The sequence below is a fragment of the Leptidea sinapis genome, chromosome 33 (genome assembly GCF_905404315.1).
Source record: "Leptidea sinapis chromosome 33, ilLepSina1.1, whole genome shotgun sequence".
NCBI classification, from domain to species: Eukaryota; Metazoa; Arthropoda; class Insecta; order Lepidoptera; family Pieridae; genus Leptidea; species Leptidea sinapis.
The window spans coordinates 2,082,852-2,104,866 of NC_066297.1; the positions used below are offsets into that span (position 1 = coordinate 2,082,852).

Below are 22,015 nucleotides of genomic sequence, written 5' to 3' on the forward strand. Positions count from 1 at the left end.
CTACAGTGAACACTGAACAGTCTATTCGCCATCAAAATGGCGTCATCGAAGGAAACTTATTGTTTGTGTGGCCAACCATATAATGTTGGACAATTTATGATAGAATGCGATTGTTGCCGTGAATGGTTCCATGGAAGGTAAAGCAAGATTTGCATAAATTTTGGTTTATAAAATACAATATGTGTGAAAATAAATCATATTTATAGCCCTCCATGGCTCGGCCATTATGTTGTGAATGTTTTATATTTTAATTTATTGCGCTTTTATTATTAAATATAATTTAATGTTTCTTATATTAATTTTAATTCGGTCAATTATTTTTCCGTTGTCACTGCTATTTTAATCATTATTATTTGTTTACAATAGCGGTCGTCATTGGTTTCGGAAATGCGTCTTATTTGTATGTAAAAAGTATATTCTTTAAAAGAACCTGTTTCTAATTAAATTATTACTTTTCAAAGAATGTCTCGAATACTTCTGTTACCGTTTTGCTTGAGTAAAACCAAATTAAACCTCTTATTGAAAATCAATGATATTTTACCATGGGTCCATGTTTTTCAGTTGTGTAGACGTGCGGATATATCTGTCGGACGATATAGACAAGTACCACTGTCCAAAATGTGCACAGACCTATGGTCCATCTATTTGTAAGTATTTATAGCGATGTACTTATTACTATAGTTAATGAATAAACACCATTACACCATATTTAGAAATGATTTACTTATACTGAAATACCAAAACCCAGTCAAACGCGAAGTAAAGTTATTCCAAGTCTTTATCTTACCTTTGTCACTACAGAATTACTTATATGACAGGGAGAAGTAGTAACTTTTGTGTTTATTAATAAGACAGGTAATGTTTCCTTACCCCTGCCCCTAATTTCCTAACAAAAATTAAAGATTATATGTATTTAAATAATGTTAAGTAATATGACATGGTTTCTAAGAGTTTCTGAAATCCATAGCAACCCAAATATTAGCACAGTAAAAGAGGAAATAAGGAACACCAAAATTAAATACAAAAACATACTAATGACACACCCACACCAACTTGCTGTGCAATTTACTTTTCCTGACGCAATGCACAGACTGAAAAGACAGCTATATACCAAGACCAACATGATTAAATATAGAGAAATTCCTAACGACACAACCTGAGAGTTGAACAAAGCAAACAGAATTTTATAACGAGGTGGTACTCGAACGGTTAGCTCAGTTGGTTATAACACTGGTACGGAACGGCGGAGGTTGTGGGTTTGAATCCCTCATTGTTCATAAAATTTTATTTGTGATTTCCTAATGAGGAATTCACTCAGATCACCAATAATCTCAGAACACATCAGTTCATGGTCTCTTGACTGTTTGCATGATATATTTATAAATAAAAATTAATATAACATAGAAGTAATAAAGCCTATACTCCCGCGTTAAATGAGGGGTACACATCTCTTGAACTCTGGTGTTGCAGATATCCATGGGTTCCCTTACCATATCCCATCATTTGAGCTTCTTGCCCATTTGGCTCCTCTTATATAAATTAGTAGCTGACCCGCCGACAGACTGTTTTGTACATATTGAATAAAATACTGTTTTTTATGAATTTGTCTATAATATTTCATAACATCAAGAATAATTATGTAAAATATGCTCCCTGTTATTATGAAATTGTTTCATAGCAGAACTGTCCAACCATGTGTCAATAAACAAATATTAAATAAAAATAAGTATGGGTCCCAAATAGGCAATAAAAACTATCCTAACTCAAGTTGGATTATACTGCACCCCATGAAAAATTCCCATTAAAGTCCATTCATTACTTTAGCAGTTCACTGGAAACAAACATGAGGACATTGCATTTATATATAACACTAGCTGACCCGACAGACATTGTTCTGTATATAATAAATAAAATAATGTTTTTATATGAATTTGTTAATAATATATCATAACATCAAAAATTACTTCGTAAAATATGCACCCTGCTGTCATAATGAAATTGTTTCACAGCAGAACTGTCAAACCGTGCGTCAATAAATTCTCTCATAGAAATTATGTATGGACACATCAAAGGAAAAACAAATTTGTTGTTTTTATTTAATTTAGCAGCATTTTCCTATTTATTCACCTTTTAAAACTTCTCTGGACTTACACAAATAATTCAAGATAAAAATTAGCCAAATCGGTTCTCGAGTTTTAGCGAGACTACCAAACAGTAATTCATTTTTATGACCTGGCAAACATTGTTTTGCCATATAAATTATTTTTAGAGTTAGACCGTTTCTTCTACATTGCAACATTACTTTATTTTTCTAAAATAAATGTAGCATAAGTTACTCCTTATTATATCAGCTACCTGCCAATAAAAGTCCCATCAAAATAGGTCCAGCCATTTAAGAGATAAGCCGGAACAAACAGACAGACAGACAAAAAAAATCTAAAAAATGTTATTTTGGTGTATGTATTGTATATATATATATTCATAATATACATGTAGTAAAAAAACAGTTATTTCAATATTATAAACAGACACTCCAGTTTTATTTATATGTATAGATTAAGGTATATATAGTTTAAACAGCAATATTTAACCCAATATCTATATTGGTAGATTGAATTTTGTGTCACTATTTCAGTAAAAATACCAACAAACAATCATCGTGCCGACCGGTATGAGATAGAAGCAGAGACAAGGCCATCTCAAGCTGGCACACCAGCATGGGTAAGAGCGCTAGCAGCTCGCCCAATGCGCCCCACGCAAGCTGCATTGCAGAGAATGAGACCAGAGCAATTCACTGAAGAGTTTGTACAGGATAATGGTAAAATATATTTAACTAACTTCTAAAACTACAGTACATCATCATTATTGACCAATTTAACTACAAAATACATTCATTTACCAAACCATTCACTATCCTGTTATCAAACATTTATATTTAATTGGTGCCAAAGAAAATCCTCTTGTTTGTGAATGAAAATGTGGGGTCATCTACCAACTTAATCCTAGATTATGGCTCTACAATACATGCAACTCTTTATATGCTTAACAAAGTGGAATGTAGATGAAGTATAACCACTATTTAACAGCCTTTTAACTACACAGAGTAAGTTTAAGGTATACTTTCTTAATAGTACAATAAGTAGTGTTTTACAAAAAGTAACAATGACACACACACATGCACATGCTTACACACATGTACACATGCTCAAACACACATGCATACACAAACACACAGACATCCTGTTTGTAATAATATAATTATTTTTAGTGTTTTTCACTGTTAATATTAATTGATATGGAAGAGTGTGGCACAGGTGTTCCTCATTTAATAGAAGGTCACATCCACTATAATGTTTGTACCATTTTTGTTACTGAAAAAAAAAAAAAATTTTTGGTGGTGAAAAATGGTGAGGTTGAACTTTCTACTTATTAAGGATACTTTGCAGCTATAGCTATATAACAGATCAGAAAGAGTGAGTTTGTGATAACTGAAGCCTAGATTATAAGTAATATATTGAGTTTTATGGGACAAAATGAGCAATTGAGCTAGTTTTACAGTAGTTATTTCCCATAACAGCGTATATATATGTTTAATTTTTTAATTAACTTTGATAATTGCTTGAAGTGGTCTCTGAGTTTTATATTTATTAATTTATTTTTAGGTTTCACCAGACCAATCATATTTCACTCCATTGAGGGGTTAGATCTAAAAATTCCCAATGCAGCTTCATTCAATGCTAGATCTGTTTTAAGATTTTGTGGTGCTCAGCTGGAGGTATGTATTTTTTTTAATGGAATAGTAGGACAAACGAGCGTACGGGTCACCTGGTGTTAAGTGATCACCGCCGCAAACAATCTCTTGCAACACCAGAGGAATCACAGGAGCGTTGCCGGCCTTTAAGGAAGGAGTATGCGCTTTTTTTTAAGGTACCCATATCATATCGTCTCGGAAACACCGCACAAGCTCATTCCACAGCTTTGTAGTCGGTGGAAGAAAGCTCCTTGAAAACCGCACTATGGAGGACAGCTACACATCCAGATGGTGGGGATGATATCCTAACTTGTGGCGTGTCGTGCGAAGGTGGAATTCGGCGGCAGGAATCAGGTTAAACAGCTCTTCGGAACACTCCCCTTGATAAATGTGGTAGAAGACACACAATGAAGCGATGTCTCTACGCAACGCCAAGTGATCCAGCCGTTCACAGAGCACTGGGTCCCCGACAATTCAAGCTGCTCTACGTTGCACGCGGTCAAATGGGTCGAGCTGATACTGTGGTGCGCCAGACAAGAGATGACGCTCGAGATTTCGAGACCCAGTATTCCGTATTTCAGAAGGGAAGTGTTGTCGAAGAGTGGTGATACTGCAAATGGGGTTATTTTTAGTGGTAAATGAGCAAACTTGAGTCTTCTGGGGGTTAAATTAGACAAGGTACAATTTACCCCATTCCACCACGTTCTCAAGAGAGGACTCGATAGAAGACACAAGTTTCTCCCAGCACTGGTCAACGATTTCCCGAGAGAGACCTGCATGGCCCGTGTATACGGCATCACCAGTGCTGTCGTCTGCATAGCAATGTATGTTGGAGGTGTCCAACATATCATTGATATGCAGAAGAAACAGCGTGGGAGATAGCACACAGCCTTGGGGGGCACTCCAGCGTTCACGGGCTTCGGGTTCGAGCAATAACCGTCGACAACGACCTGTATGCTGCGCCCAGTGAGGAAGCTGGAGGTCCACTTGCATAAGCTCTCGGGAAACCCAAACGATGGAAGTTTTGAGAGGAGCGCCTTGTGCCATACACGATCAAAGGCCTTCGCTATATGCAGGCTAACTGCCAAGCCTTCCCCCTTGCTTTCAATAGCCGCCGCCCATTTATGTGTTAGGTATACCAGAAAATCACCTGTCGACCGACCATGGCCAAAGCCGTACTGTCGGTCGTTGATCAACTGGTGACCCTCTAGGTATGTCTCCTTTTTTGGATCGGATGGACACGGGCCTTCCATGAGTCAGGGACTACGCCTTTGGAATAAGAGTGCCGGAATAAACGCGTTAGCACCCGCGTCAACTCAGGGGCACACGTTCTAAGCACGATTGAAGAAATGCCATCCGGCCCGCTCGACTTCCTGACGTCCAACGAAAACAGAGCTCGCCTAACAGTTTTCTGTCTGAACTGTACATCAGGCATAGAGCTCTAACACCGCGGGATGGTCGGCGGTGTTTTTCCGTTGTCGTCAAGAGTCGAGTTGGAGGCGAAAAGAGTGCACAGGAGCTCGGCTTTCTCTTTTGCCGTATGGGCCAGGGTGTCATTCCTCATGTGCAACGGCGGCAAGGACTACTGGTTGTAGTTACCAAGAGCAGCTTTCGACAACGACCAGAACTTGCGTGTTCCAGTCGGGTAATTGGAAAGCTGCTCGCCGATTTTGACGACGTGCTTTGACTTCGCACGGGCGATTTGCCGCTTAAAAATCTGGAGGCACGGTTATATTTAGTAGTATAAATTTTAATGAATAAAAATTATTGTGTTATGAATAACATATGAATCCAGTCTTAAAATATAACCCTAATTAAAGTCGTAGGCAGATTATTTATTATTATGATTTTTACTATCTACAGAATATACTTAGACTTTGCTCAGACTTTACTTACATAAAACTTATATGAGTGTGATAAAGTGCAAACTTGACTTTTGTATTGGGCTGTATTAGCTTAAGTTGATAATTTCAGTCATTAGACATGACTATAAAATGATATCAAACATTATGCTGAGTTTTTACACTCAGCTAAGTTTTACATAAGCAAAGTCTATGTACACTAGATCTCAGCTTTAGTGGGTACTCCCTTTGCAGTGTAAGCTAACGTAGTATTCATAACTTTTACAGGTTGAAGTAATAGATGTAAGGAAACAGACATCTTTGAGAATGCCTCTTGGAGATTTCATAGATTACTTCGAGACACCTCCTGAGCATAGGGATGAAAAAGTTCTGAATGTTTTGAGCTTAGAATTTAGCGATACAAAGTAAGTAGTTAGTCTCTGTATGTCTATAACATAAACAACTTATTACAGTGCTCCCAAATTAATAATGCGCATACAGATCTTCGCTAATGGGTGTATTCCCGGAAACACCCGAATCATTCAATCGTAAGAGCCCTAAACAATGCACTTGCATTTTGCACCTTGTGCGAAAGAAATAGGTGTCAAATCATGCGTTCACAATACGAAAACAAATCGGGCGGTCGGCTGCGGTAGCCGGTCAGCCAGTCGTCTTTAAGTATTGGTGCCGACTGCACGTGTTCAGTCTATTTGGAATTATATAGAGCTCCTATTACACACCCCTCTTGTTATTATTATTGTAATAATTTAATTCTACTCAATTATGCAAAAGTAATGCATTTTACCACTCTATATAGATATCGTCTCCCGACGGTCGGGAAATACGACCGTTGCCGAAAAGTGGCGAAGATCTGTATGCGCATTACTAATTTGGGAGCACTGTATTTGTGACTCTTACGGTCTAAGTGCACTTTTCCAAGGTAATACTATAGTTGATATTTACTATTACTACTACTTATATTTACTTTATGAGATAGTAGAATTTGTGACTCTGTCATGATTTGTGGGTGACAATTTAGTAAATTTCCAAGTTTCATCTATCTAAGATATAAAAATTTTGTGTCGCGATGTTTGTTACCAAACTCCTCCGAATCGGCTGAACCGATTTGTATGAAATTTTGTGTGATATCGCGTAGGTCTGAGAACTGGTCGACATCTATTTGTTATACCTTAAAATATTTTATTGCAATTTTTTTACGTATGGCGATACAATGTTTGCCGGGTCAACTAGTAATTCCATAATATTTCATATTATTCATTCTCATAGACCATGCAGAATAAATAAATGAATTTACCAGGTTCCATCACAGTCAAAGATAGAGTTATAATATTAGGTCTTTACCTATGAAATTGCCGATTTTTATGAAAGAGTTTAAACAATTTTTTTTCGTGTATTTTTTATTTGTATTAATCGAAGTAAACACCCATGCAATCAATGCATCTTTGCCAACGCAGTGGCAGTTTATTGATACCCTTCTTAAAGAAATCAGCTGGACGGGAGGCAACAATTTCTTCAAAAGTGTTTTGTATGCTGCCTGCCTCTCGGGTATAGAATTTTTTTCCCACCAAGAAGTTATCCAAATTCTGGAAAAAGTAGTAGTTTGTAGGCGCAAAGTCTGGTGAGTAGGGCGGATGACGGACAGCTTTCAACCCCAGTTCTTGCAATTTGGAGACCATCTGCTGTGCAGTATGAGGTCGCGCATTGTCGTGCAGGAGCAGCGGAGACGAGCGATTGAATAATGCTGGTTGGAGATGTACCAGCTTCTCCATCATTGTGTTCAGTTCTTCAGAGTACTCATCTGCAGAAATGCTCACCCCGTTTGGTAAGAAGCTGTGATGAATCACACCGGCGCTAGACCACCAAACAGTGACCATCACTTTACTAGGGGTAAGTTTTCGTTTAGGGCATTGTTTGGGTGCTGAACCAGGATCCAACCAACTTGCTGAGCGCTTGCAATTATCAAACAGAATCCATTTTTCATCGCAGTCTGGCGATCATTGAGTTCGTAGGGGCACCTATTTGTCAAGCTTTTTTAACTTGCCAATTTGACGCAAATGGACCAATATTATTTTGATGCTAACGTCGAAAGCTGCTGCTAATTCAGCCGTAGATTGTTTATCATCAGCTTCCACAATCGCCTTTAATTCGTCATTGTCGACCAAAGTCTTCGGACGACCGCAAGGATCATTTTTCAGGTCGAAATTTCCAGAACGGAAGCGAGCAAACCAATAACAAGTGGTGCGTTGGTTTGTACTTTGTAGTTTGTACGAAAAAGATTGAAATGCGATGAAAATGTAACACTAATCAATAAACAAATGACTACTTTTGAAAAAAGAATTCCATGTCTTTAAAATAAAATTAATTTGAAATTAGAATTCTTAGCCAAACAAAAATTATTTTTATTTGAAATGGCCAGTACTGCAGAACGGCAATTTCATAGGTAAATACACATTATATGAATATTCTATAAGAGAGTGAGTGAATTAACTCTGATTGATGGTTGTGTAAAATTTATTAAAGTGTAACAAATTATATGTTTATTCCAGCATGGCACCACTAGTAGAGCCTCCTGGCTTGGCCCGTCGATTAGACTGGGCAGAGCGTGTATGGGCAGGAGGTGCCAACATTGCCGAAGGTAGAGCTAGGCCTGCGGTGCAAAAGTACTGTCTGATGTCTGCGGGGGGATCATACACTGACTTTCACGTGGATTTTGGGGGGACTACAGTGTGGTATCATGTATTGCATGGTCGGAAGGTTGGTTGACATTTATATTTTACACTATTTTATACATGCTAATATTATGAACGCGGGGATGATTCTTCGGTTTACAAATTTCTTGCTGGTCTTGTAAGTTTTTCTCATTAAAAACAGTGGGAGGCTCGTTTGCACCGGATGCCGGCTAGATTATGGGTACCACAACGGCGCCTATTTCTGCCGTAAAGCAGTAATGCGTAAGCTTTACTGTGTTTCGGTCCGAACGGTGCCGTAGCTAGTGAAATAACTGGACAAATGAGACTTGAAATGTTATATCTCAGGATGACGAACGCAGTTGAAGTGCCGCTCAGAATTTTTTGGTTTTTTGATAATCTTGAGCGGCACTGCATTGTAATGGGCAGGGCATATCAATTGCCATCAGCTGAACGTTCTGCTAGTCTCGTCCCTTATTTATATGTAAAAAAAAAATTAAAAACAGTTACCAAGGGAGTTTAATACGAAATTAATTGTGGAAGAAGTTGCGGGCAGCGTCTATTATGTCTTGCTTGTATTGTCATTTATACTCTATAAAAAAGGTAACCAAGAAAGCATCATATAAAATAAGTAGCTGACGAAATCGCGGGCGAAATTAAGGTTGACAGTTAACCTCTATTTTGAGCAATGCACACACACGAGTGGGAGGCTCCTTTGCACAGGATGTCAGCTAGATTATGGGTACCACAACGGCGCCTATTTCTGCCGTGAATCAGTAATGTGTAAACATTACTGTGTTTCGGTCTGAAGGGCGCCGTAGCTAGTGAAATTACTGGACAAATGAGACTTAACTTATGTCTCAAGGTGACGAGCGCAGTTGTAGTGCCATTCAGAATTTTTGGGGTTTTTCAAGAATCCTGATGGCATTGCATTATAATGGGCAGGGCGTATCAATTACCATCAGCTGAACGTCCTGTTCGTCTTGTCCCTTATTTTCTTTAAAAAAAAACACTAATACAAAGTGTCATATCGCGAGTGTAAGACGTAGGCAGCAATACGCTCTATCTAAACGTAAAATAATCTTATATATAAAATTCTCGTGTCACAATGTTCGTTCCCGTACTCCTCCGAAACGGCTTGACCGATTCTCATGAAATTTTGTGAGCATATTGAGTAGGTCTGAGAATCGGCCAACATCTATTTTTTTATACCCCTAAATGTGAAGGGTACACGAAATTTTTTTTTAATTCTTTTGACATTTTTTTTAAATTTGTTTGATTATGAGTCAACATCAAAAAATACATACAACTTCAAATTTTCACCCATCTACGATCAACAGTTACTTTTGTATCGCGATTTTAATATCGGCAATACAACGTTTGCTGGGTCAGCTAGTAGGAGTATAAAATGTATTAGAACAAGATATCATATAAAATATTGTATTCACAGATATTTTACCTCATCCCACCAACATCGACCAATCTGGCGCTGTATCAACAATGGAGTGCATCCAATAATCAAAATGAAAGATTCTTTGGTGATATGGTATGTATTACAACCTGGAAATTATTTTTATATGAGAAGTAATTAAATGGTTAGCAATTATAAAATAAGTTGAGAGACAAAAAAACAGCATTTAATTCTAATTTGATCTGCATACAAATATTTTATTTGCAATAAAAAACATCACATCACAAAAACACCAATAGGTAAGCATAGCATTTAAATAACATCTTTTTTATATCGTGTTATAATACCACTGGCTATGTAATTTTTAAGTGAGAGCTTTATCTAATTTGTCTTGCTTAATTGGAGAGAGTTGTGGAGATTTATAATGTTACCAATAGTTATTCAAATTAAATATGTAAACAAAATTTATGAACAGTGCGGGACTCGAACCCGCGATCTCTCGGGTCCGTCCGAGCGCTCTTACCAACTGAGCCAACCGTTCGAGTTCCCTTGAGTGAGGGATATCACTTTAAAATCACAAATTATTGCTTAACAATAGTTATTCAAAAGTGGTAGTAAATTTGTTCATGTACTTCCGTCATAAAAAGTGGACGGATGAAAGTAGAATGTCTGCCAATGGGACAATTGTGAAGATACTTTTTGGGAAACTGTACATTTCGTGGTAAGATCAAAGATCTGAAGAACTGAAAAATAATATTGCGTGTGTACAAGGCACAAATGTCAGATGTGAAATCTGCATTGTGCATGAACCTGTAAACGGCATATGAAATCCTAGTACATGTTGCTAGGATGACAATTTCAACGCTATGATGACATTACTATCACCACTACCATATTTATGTTCTCCTGGTGTCTATGTAGTAATACGTGGTGCGCATTACGTCAGAATCTATTAAGGTAGGCGTCATACATAAGACAATCTCTTTTCAACTATGATCGCCTGTTACCAACAGCTGTATATTGCTTCCTATCTCATTTTCTCCCACGTTAAATCTTATGATTTTATGTGTCTGTCTCTTTTCACTGTCGCGTTTTTTCGTTTCATTGACTTTCAAATCACAACAATGCTAAAAAAGTTTTCACTTCAAAAGCCAGCTCACACGAACCAAGAACAAGAGTTTTTTTTTTTTTTTTACGGAATAGGAGGACAAACGAGCGTACGGGTCACCTGGTGTTAAGTGATCACCGCCGCCCACACTCTCCTGCAACACCAGAGGAATCACAAGAGCGTTGCCGGCCTTTAAGGAAGGTGTACGCGCTTTTCTTGAACGTACCCATGTCGTATCGTCCCGGAAACACCGCACACGGAAGCTCATTCCACAGCTTCGTGGTACGAGGAAGAAAGCTCCTTGAAAACCGCACTGTGGAGGACCGCCACACATCCAGATGGTGGGGATGAAATCCTAACTTGTGGCGTGTCGTGCGAAGGTGGAATTCGGCGGCAGGAATCAGGTTGAACAGCTCTTCGGAACACTCCCCGTGATAGATGCGGTAGAAAACACACAATGAAGCGACGTCTCTACGCAACGCCAAATGATCCAGCCGTTCACAGAGTACTGGGTTCCCGACAATTCGAGCTGCTCTGCGTTGCACGCGGTCAAATGGATCGAGCTGATACTGGGGTGCGCCAGACCAGAGATGACAGCAATACTCCATGTGAGGCCGGACCTGCGCTTTGTAGAGCGCTAGAATGTGGGCCGGCTTGAAGTATTGCCGTGCTCTATTTATGACGCCCAGTTTCTTTGAAGCCAGTTTGGCTTTGCCCTCCAGATGGCCACGGAATTGGCAATTGCTCGAGATTTCGAGACCCAGTATTCCGATACTAGGCGAGGCTTTAAGGGAAGTGTTCTCGAAGAGCGGTGATACGGCAAATGGGGTTTTTTTAGTTGTAAACGCGCAAACTTGAGTCTTCTGGGGGTTAAATTGGACAAGGTTCAACTTACCCCATTCCGCGACCTTCTCGAGAGAGGACTCGATAGAAGACACAAGTTTCTCCCGGCACTGGTCGACGTTTTCCCGAGAGAGACCTGCATGGCCCGTGTATACGGCATCACCAGTGCTGTCGTCTGCATAGCAATGCATGTTGGCGGTGTCCAACATATCATTGATATGCAGAAGAAACAGCGTGGGAGATAGCACACAGCCTTGGGGAACTCCAGCGTTCACGGGCTTGGGATTCGAGCAATAACCGTCGATAACGACCTGTATGCTGCGCCCAGTGAGGAAGCTGGAGGTCCACTTGCATAAGCTCTCGGGAAGCCCAAATGATGGAAGTTTTGCGAGGAGCGCCTTGTGCCATACACGATCAAAGGCCTTCGCTATATCCAGACCAACTGCCAGGCCTTCCCCCTTGCTTTCAATAGCCGCCGCCCATCTATGTGTTAGGTATACCAGAAGATCGCCAGTCGACCGACCATTGCGAAAGCCGTACTGCCGGTCGTTGATCAACTGGTGACCCTCAAGGTATACCAAGAGCTGGCGGTTAATTATGCTCTCCATGATTTTGGAGAGTAGGGAGGTAATCGCAATAGGCCTGTAGTTTGCCGGATCCGAACTGTCTCCTTTTTTTGGGATCGGATGGACAAGGGCTGACTTCCATGAATCAGGGACTACGCCTTTTGAATAAGAGTGCCGGAATAAACGCGTTAGCACCGGCGTCAACTCAGGGGCACACGTTCTAAGCACGATTGGAGAAATGCCATCCGGCCCGCTCGACTTCCTGACGTCCAACGAAAACAGAGCTCGCCTAACAGTTTTCTGTCGGAACTGTACTTCAGGCATGGAGCTCTGACACCGCGGGATGGTCGGCGGTGTTTTTCCGTTGTCGTCAAGAGTCGAGTTGGAGGCAAAAAGAGTGCACACGAGATCGGCTTTCTCTTTTGCCGTATGGGCCAGGGTGTCATTCCTCATGTGCAACGGCGGCATGGACGGCTGGTTGAAGTTACCAAGAGCAGCTTTCGACAACGACCAGAACTTGCGTGTTCCGGTCGGGTAACTGGAAAGCTGCTCGCCAATTTTGACGACGTGCATTGATTTCGCACGGGCGATTTGCCGCTTAAAAAATCTGGAGGCACGGTTATATTTCCTCTTCAGAACTTTGCAGTTCGGATCCTTTGAGCCCAGCGCCGCAACCCAAGTTCGATACGCCTGTTTTTTGCAGTCAGATGCTGCTTTAACTGACGCATCGAACCAGGGCTGTGATCTGCCACCGATCGGTACTACAGAGCTTGGTATAAAAATATCCATGCCCTGCAGTATCACATCGGCTACTGCAACGGCGCAGGCACTAGGATCATCCGAAGGGAAACAAACCCTGCCCCAAGGGTAGGATGCAAAAAAGGAACGCATCCTATCCCAATCTGCTGACTTGTAGTGCCAAACGCGGCGGGTCGCTGGTGGTCTGCGACGTTGGCGTCGGATAGGCACTACACTCCTGACCAGGCAATGGTCGGACGTACCGAGAGGGGCGTCGACAGAGACCTGGTAACCATCGGGATGTGTAGTCAGCAGAAGATCTAATAAGGACGGCATGTGGCTATCCACATCCGGGAGCCGCGTCGGCGACTCAACCAATTGGGACAGACCATACGCCAATGCAAAATTATGCACAGATCGCCCTGCGTAGTCTGTGGTACGTGATCCAAGCCATTCGGCATTGTGCCCGTTGAAATCACCCAAGACTACAATTTCAGCGGAGGGGATCTGAGCAAGCACGTCATCAAATGCCGCTTGAACGCAGCCCATGAGGTGATCCGTTTCTGCGTTACCACTATGGGACCTGTAGACACACGCATAGATGCGGACGCGGTCCTCTAAATCTACGCGGAGCCAGAGAGTAGACAGGCCCCTACCCTCAAAATTGCCGAGACGGCGACAGCAGATATCCTCCCTAACGTACACACATACCCCGGCATGAGGCATGAAATTATGCTCAATTTTGTACCCGGGGTACGTTAAATATGACGTATCGCTAGGTCGAGATATCTGCGTCTCCGTAAGGAAACACAAGGCCGGCTGCGACGTCTCAAGGTGGTGGTGGACGGCGTTTAAGTTGGAGTGAATTCCCCGGATGTTACAAAAGTCCACATTAAGCGTGGAGCGGGGTGCCGTGGTGTTGCTGCCCTGTTTGTCCTGTGACATACACGGTACTGTGCCCTCCCCAGAATACGAAGGGCAGCCCGAGCGCGAATGCTCGGGGAGGGATTCTCTGGCTCTACAAGAGCCGGTACCCTCCTGGGGTAATTTCTCTTTAAATACCGCTCTCATATTTTGTGGGGGGGGGGGGGGGGGGGAATGGCCTCCGGTCCTCGACACTAACCTATGCGAAACATAGCGGCACTAGGCCGCTACTTCACGCCGGTATTCTGTGCGAGTGTGGTAAGTAGCCCGGACGAGTCTGGCCCGATTGTGCTTACGTCATGAGACAGCAGCGTGACTCTCCCACTTTCAAAAAGCCCGTAGTCGTCCCGGGGCAGCACAGGGCACACAGAGTGTGAAATTTGTGTAAAATGGAAGAAGGTGATAAACTGAAATCTGTTTTTTCCGCCTTGATAATTTATTATGCAGTAGTATAATGAAATAGTAACAACTAAGTGAGATCTATACGTTGAAAATCTTTTATGGAGAACACTTGCTGTTAGTTCTATAAACAATACAGGCTACATAGTATCACACTGAATGCAGGCATAGTATTTTGCTACTTTATAGAGTCCACATGGCAAACTTCGCGGGCAGCAGCTAGTGGATATTTAAAAAAATCAAATTGTTGCCTATAACTAAGGCTGTGCAAGCAAAGTCTAAGTATATATTATACTCTATCGGCCTTACAAATAAAATTGGCATAAAGTTATAACTAAGCATAAACCAAGAATATGTAAAATGTTTACAAATAGACATTTTGCTTACGAATGGTTTGTTCGGACGTATAACGTTTCCCGCGTTTATTTGTAAGGCAGCTTGTCATTCGGAAAACTTCAGAATTATCATTGTATTGACAGTCTTGTCAACGATATTGTAAACATTTTGCATTCTCTTTGTTTATCATCAGTTATAACTTTATACCAAGTTTATTTGTGAGGCCGTATAGACATGGAGTATACTTACACTTTGCTCAGACTTCACTTACGTACGTGTCACTTCTGTTATGAAGGTTGGATATAAAAATATTGAATATTTGGACCCAAAAATTGGCATTAATTTTTTTATTTTACTTTATGAACCACAGCAGGCACGAATTGGATGTGGTTCCTGAAATACGTTCCAAGCCACAATCATCACATTTTAAGGAATTCGTGTTTAAAGTTGAATAAATATTAGTGTATTCCATACATGTGGGTTGGGCTATTCAGTCATGATGTCATTTAAAGAGTGACAGTAGGGCTGTCATTTTTTGTCAGTCTTTTAATATGAATTACTTGACCAGTTTTGAGTTCATAACTCAATTTCGACATGATTGTGGTTTGCAACGTTTTTCTGTCCAATTCACTGGCCACTTTTTTTTACAATTCCCAAGTAGGTAACTATTATGACAATGAATTGGTAAATTATCAACATAAGTCAAAATCTTTAAATTAAATAAATAAATATGTAAATTATTTACAGGTTGAATGGTATGGTACTGCAGAGCTGTGTGCCGGCGAGACACTCTTCATTCCATCAGGGTGGATCCATGCTGTCTACACGCCTACTGACTCTATAGTGTTTGGAGGGAATCTGTTACATTCGTACGCTATAGAAATGCAGCTACAGTGAGTTTACATCATTATTGTTACGCGCGATTAGAATGGTATTATTACAACTTTGAGAGGTGTGACTAGTGCGACCCCTCGATAAAACTCACGAGATGATTTCCTATCTCGACACTGACAATAATATGGGTTTTTAAGATAGTAAGGGACGTGACGAACAGCTGATGGTGATTGATACGCCCTACCCATTACAATGCAGTGCCGCTCAGTATTCTTGAAAAACCCGAAATTCTGAGCGTCACTACAATTTTATTGTGCTCGTCACCTTGAGACATGAGATGTTAAGTCTCATTTGCCCAGTAATTTCACTAGCTACGGCGCCCTTCAGACCGAAACACAATAATGCTTACACATTACTGCTTCACGGCAGAAATAGGCGCCGTTGTGGTACCCATAATCTAGCCGGCATCCTTAATGTTATATCAAGTAGCAAGAGAACTCGCGGGTAACAACTAGTTAGTCTTTAAAAATGAGTCAGGCCGGCGTAGGCGGGCTTAGCAGCTAGCCCTTAATAATTGTTTAATTTTTTGACAGAATATATGAAATAGAGAGTAAAGTTGAAACACCAATGATGTTCCGGTATCCACTGTTTGAGGCCATGCACTGGTACGCTGGGGCACACGTGCTGGCTATGTTAAGGCGCCACAATGAGGAAACACAGGTTTGTTATACTTAACAAATATGTTTTAAGTGTTAAGGCGACACTAAATGCCAGCGACCTTGAGCGATATGAGTTCACGGCTGCCGGCTCGCCATCTATGTAACAAAGCCAATATTTTCAAAATTCTTGCGTGGAAAACAGTTTATATGCTTACAATCCTCGTTATTCATTACTAATCTGAATAAATGAACCTACACAAAAAAGTACAAGCTATAAGAATAACTTTTCTGAGAGAAGTACCAAAAAAATGCGTCACGCCATGCCAAAAAACTTGTTTATCTTCAAAGAAAAGTGGTAGTCCAAAAAGGCTCGGCAGTGTTAACTATAACCAACAGCAAGCATTAACAACCTACAAATAAGACTTAAGGATATGTGTAACAGGATTAACTAGTGTTCATAGCTCGAAATGCTGTACTTTCACCACAAAATTTGTCTAAAAACACCATGTTTGCGTGTTTTCTGCTTACTCTTCGCCTTAAACATTTTGAAATGTTAGTGTTAATTAATTATCTGGACGACTCAAGGTCTCCTAGACGTATTTAAGACTCAGGGGTTTTTCGAGATACCATCCTGGGTTTCAAGGCTCATGCCCTTGTAAGCGCAGAGTAATTTAGTGAATTATGCACACAACCTTTTGAATCTTCGCAGGTGTGTGTAGGTTTGTGCACGATGTTTCCTTCACCGTGAAACCCGCGCCCTCTCGCGTTTCGTGCGAGCGTTTTTACCACCAACCGTTCAAGTCCCGCCATAAAATTTTGTTTTCAAATTTTATTTGTGTAATTAAAAAGTGAGGGTTATCAAAAACATAAAAAATTGTTTAGTTTAGCAAGAGCGACATCTCAAGTCAATTTCCTAATATGCAACTATGAGGGTTGTAGATGAATCCACAACCTGAGAGTTGAACAAACGATACGGCACTCGAACGGTTGGCTCAGTTGGTAAGAGCGCTCGCACGGAACATGAGAGGTCGCTGGTTTGAGTCCCGCAACGTTCATAAAATTTTGTTTTCAAATTTTATTTGTGTATCCAAATGTTTTGAGTTTTCTTGAGTGTTAATTCCGCCAATATTCGTCTTCAAACAATTCGACGCGTGTTTCGCTTCTACACGAGGTATCCTCGGGCCTTGTTGACTCGACAAACTCTGGCACGACACTGAATTTGTGTAATAAATATCAATTCTGTATGTATGTGTATTATCAATAGTTATATTAATTCTGAAAACCGAAAACATATTAAAACGTGGCGGGCGGGTACGAAGTGGCGTATTCCGAAAGGCAACGGTACTATTGTCCGACAACTTCGTGCGCGACCGTCCGACGGAGTGACAGACGCTGGCGGGGAGGGTGTACTGATGACGTCAGCGGGTAGCGGGGGGTATATCGCGGAAGGGCAACGCGTGAGACTATTACTAAGTTGTCGGATTAAAGCCCTTTTGCCACCGACGCTCTTGAACTAGTTACAGTCTGGACGTTTAAACAAATTTTGTTGTGTACTGTTTCAGGATGAAGACTTTACTCTGAGTGAGACATATATACCGCCAGCTCAGGTCGACTTGCCCCCGTTGCTGTTGAGAGGGATAAAGATATTAGCAAACGCACTCAAAGAATGGCATGCACTTAAAAGTGTAAGTAAAATTATATTAACTACTAGCTGTCCCAGCAAGCGTTGTATTGCCGATATTAAAATCGCGATACAAAAGTATCTGTTGATCGTAGATGGGTGAAAATTTGAAGTTGTATGTATTTTTTAATGCTGACTCATAAACAAATTAAAAAAAAAATTCGTGCTGACCACCCTTAACATTTAGGGGGATGAACAATAGATGTCCGATTCTCAGACCTACCCAATATGCACTCAAAATTTCATGGAATCGGTCAGGCCGTTTCGGAGGAGTTCAATGTTTAACACACGACATGACACGAGAATTTTATATATTAGATTAAATAATAATGGAGTATGCATTATATTATACTATGGAATAGTTAAATCCAATAGAACTGCCCTTAAACTTTCCGACATCTGTAGAGCGTGCTTAAACTTTGCTCAGACTTCACTCACGTTATACATAGGTAAGTGTAAGCTTGGCATAATCTTTTTCGTTTTTATAGTCATTTGATAGCTGAAATTATACTGAGCTTAAGCTAAGACAGCCGAATACAAGAGTCAAGTTCGCGTTTTATCACAATCAGCAAAGTATTACATAAGTGAAGTGGCGGTCCTCCACAGTGCGGTTTTCGAGGAGCTTTCTTCCACGTACTACAAAGCTGTGGAATGAGCTTCCTTGTGCCGTGTTTCCGGGACGATACGACATGGGTACCTTCAAAAAAGCGCGTACACCTCCCTTAAGGGCCGGCAACGTTCTTGTGATTCCTCTGGTGTTGCAAGAGAATGTGGGCGCCGGTGATCACTTAACACCAGGTGACCCGTACGCTCGTTTGTCCTGCTATTCCATAAAAAAAAAGAAGTCTGATCAAAGTCTAAGCTCGCTCTATAGATCTCAGCCTGAGTACATATCTATTGAAAATGTAATTTTTTTCATTTATTTACACAAACTTATGTAAGTTTTTCAAATGCCGTCGCTCTCTAGAGTTAAGTGTGATAAGATATATATGTCGCAGATATATTGTCAAAGCCGTGATATTACAATTTCACTAGTGTAGTTAAACGATAGATTGTCAATCAACTTCATTTCTTACAATTTAACAGACTGGTTTTCGTGGCATTGTAAAGTCACGGCTTTGCCAATATACCTATGAAATAATTCTATCATCTTTGTAGATATATAGGATTATATCAGTAAACTTAAACAACCAATAATACTAAGTACAATTTTTTTATGTATTGTGTTTTTATTTTATTTATTAGTTTTTATGGTTTAATAATCAACTTTACATGTACTTTCTTAAACAAAACTAAAAATTCATGTTTTCATAGTAATAATTTGAGATATTCATTTCGAAAGACTACGAAGAATCCCTTGACCTTGATCGACCTTCAAGCGCTTGTGTATGATATAAAATGTAACTTCGATATATTTGGATAAATTAAATACTGAAATATATTTTTTGATAGTTTTTCAAGTAAAATAAAAATATTTCAACATATTCCAAAATAAATAAATAATAAAAAACAGACAAAGCTAACGACGCTTCAGTCCTTATTAAATTTGAATGGACGCTATTTCAGGTTGAATTTATATCAACAAAAACTATATATCATTGAAACCACAACCTGAGGGTTGCACAAAGTATACAAGATTTTATGACGATGCGTCACTCGAACGGTTAGCTCGGTTAGTTAGAGCACTAGCATGGATCGTCAGAGGTCGCGGGTTCGAGTCCCGCATCGTTAATTAAATTTTGTTTTTCAAATTTTATTTGTGTCTTAATCCTAGAAGTGAGGGTTATTACTTTAAAAACATAACAAATTGTTTAGATTTACAAGAGCGACATCTCAAGTCAATTTTCTAATAAGCAAATATTGGGGTTGAGCAGGTTATCAACTGTAAAGTAGATCCTGTAGATGAAGCCACAACCTGAGAGTTGAACAAAGCATACAAGATTTTATGACGATACGTCACTCGAACGGTTTGCTCAGTTGGTTAGAGCACTGGCACGGAACGCGACAGGTCGTGGGTTCGAGTCCCGCATCGATCATAAAATTTTGTTTTTCAAATTATATTTGTGTATTAATCCTAGAAGTGAGGGTTATCACTTAAAAAATATAACAAATTATATATCATGCTATTATAATTATCCTAATGTCTTGTAAATATTAAAGTTTTTAGTCTAGATGTATTATAAAAATAGCAACTAATACTGGGTAGAACTTCGAAAAAAATTATCAAAAATTCTGCACACTGCTCTATCACGTCGGCAGTCCTGCACCATTTTTCTGTTAACTTTTGTAAGTCAACATCCCATTGTCTTTGTTCTTATTTGTACAGAATTTAACGGACTTTTATTACATTATAATTTCAAATGAAAATAGCACTTCCTTATAACTAAATAAGGCGAGAAATCGAATGAGGCCGTGTGTCACCTTCATCGACAATTTCGTCGTTGGGCCATATATACCAGTGGTGTCATGTTATGTTCCTCAATTCGGTACATAAAGACCTGTGGAACGCTAAAGGTTTAAGCATTCAACGAGCATATTGTATGTAGTGAACGCCAGAACTGTTTTTTTTTATGGAATAGGCGGACAAACGAGCGTACGGGTCACCTGGTGTTAAGTGATCACCGCCGCCACAATCTCTTGCAACACCAGAGGAATCACAGGAGCGTTGGTGGCTTTTAAGGATGGAGTATGCGCTTTTTTTGAAGGTACCCATGTCGTATCGTCGCGGAAACACCGCATAAGGAAGCTCATCACAGCTTTGTATTACGTGGAAGAAAGCTTCTTGAAAACCGCACTGTGGAGGACCGCCACACTTGGTGGGTGGATAGTGTGTTGTATCTTTTGTAATTACCTCACTCTAATAATTTATTTTTTACCACTATCATTGATTTCTTATAAATGCCATTGTTTATGTGGGTGAGGTGTATAAGGTTCCCAAAAAAAGGCTGAAGATAAAATTAACCATTATAAATATTTATTCCAGACTGATGTTAGTAAACGTGACAATGTACCCAAATGTCTTAACTCAAGCCAACTGGTCCGCGAATTGTGCAAAGAGTTACGCGTTTTGGAGAAACGCAGCGGAAATAGTAAGGAGAAGGTTTGTATACTCACTTACCTTATTTTATATGTTGATCCATACCCCCTGAGTTTTTAAGTACTTAGTTAATTTAAAAAAGAAAATATACAAATGAAAATTGCTTGAAATGTTTGAGTTCTTCCCCAGAGTAATCCAATTTCTTTCACAGGATAAAGTAAAGAATCATTCTCCAGTAAAATCTCAAACGAAAAAACAGCAATTGTCACAGAAGAAATCGTTGAAGCTTACATTACCGAAACCTATAATGCACATGACACAGAATGGTGACTTTGTTGAAGAGAAAGTATATGCAGACAAATATTATATAGACAATAAAGAGGTAACATACCCAGATAGGTATGTAACGGACGTGAAATACGTAAACGGTGACGTCAAATATGCAAATAGTGACGTAAAATATGCGAATAGTGACGTAAAATATTTAAGTAGTGAAATAAAGTATATAAGTACTAGTAGTGATGTGAAATATGTGAATAGTGATATAAAGTATGCTAATGAGTTGCCAGATGCAAAGCTTCTGGTGGACAAAGAAGTGTTGCCAGATAAGTTTGTATACCAGACTTATGATGGGGTATATCAGGAGTATGTTGATAAGAAGAGCTTGAAAGTTAAGATAACGTAAGTTTGTAATATTAATTAAATTATATTGCTAGCCTTAAAAATACTGAGTTCAGTGGTAAATCTGATCAAGTCATCTCCGATCTGCTTGATTCTTTGGCACTGCATAAAGATTGGATTGTGTCTGCATCTTCTTCTCAATATATCATAGGGAGTGCTCAGAGTTGTTTGGGTTGATACTATTAGCTATATTCCACCACCTAACATCACATCTAAATTTCATCCACATCATGTTGACGCCTGGCATTCTACAACCAGACGGAATGTGAGGAACTTCTTTGCCTCACACAGCCACTTACTTACCACTTATTGCACTGGGGTGCAATTACTGGCTTTGGATTGGAGCATACTCCCAACTTGAAGGCTGGCAATGCATCTCTTGACCCCTGGTGTTCCGGTAGCCCATGGGCGGTTGCATCACCACTTCCCAATGCAATTAGAAATCATGAACTTATAGATGTTGGCTCCTTTTGGTGTGCACAGCTGTGTGCACACAGT

At 39.9% G+C, this 22,015-nt stretch overlaps 1 protein-coding gene across 1 annotated transcript in view; it reads left to right on the forward strand.

Annotated features, from left to right (window-relative positions):
- Positions 1-22,015, forward strand: part of LOC126974771 (lysine-specific demethylase 7 homolog) — a 47,052-nt gene continuing 25,037 nt past the window's right edge. The window contains exons 1-12 of the mRNA XM_050822439.1: positions 1-137; positions 562-647; positions 2,636-2,818; positions 3,663-3,775; positions 5,881-6,017; positions 8,160-8,367; positions 9,751-9,846; positions 15,373-15,518; positions 16,053-16,179; positions 17,681-17,803; positions 20,783-20,899; positions 21,048-21,517. Coding sequence (XP_050678396.1) covers positions 37-137; positions 562-647; positions 2,636-2,818; positions 3,663-3,775; positions 5,881-6,017; positions 8,160-8,367; positions 9,751-9,846; positions 15,373-15,518; positions 16,053-16,179; positions 17,681-17,803; positions 20,783-20,899; positions 21,048-21,517 — 1,907 coding nt within the window. The 5' untranslated portion in view covers positions 1-36. The remainder of the gene's footprint in view (positions 138-561; positions 648-2,635; positions 2,819-3,662; positions 3,776-5,880; positions 6,018-8,159; positions 8,368-9,750; positions 9,847-15,372; positions 15,519-16,052; positions 16,180-17,680; positions 17,804-20,782; positions 20,900-21,047; positions 21,518-22,015) is intronic.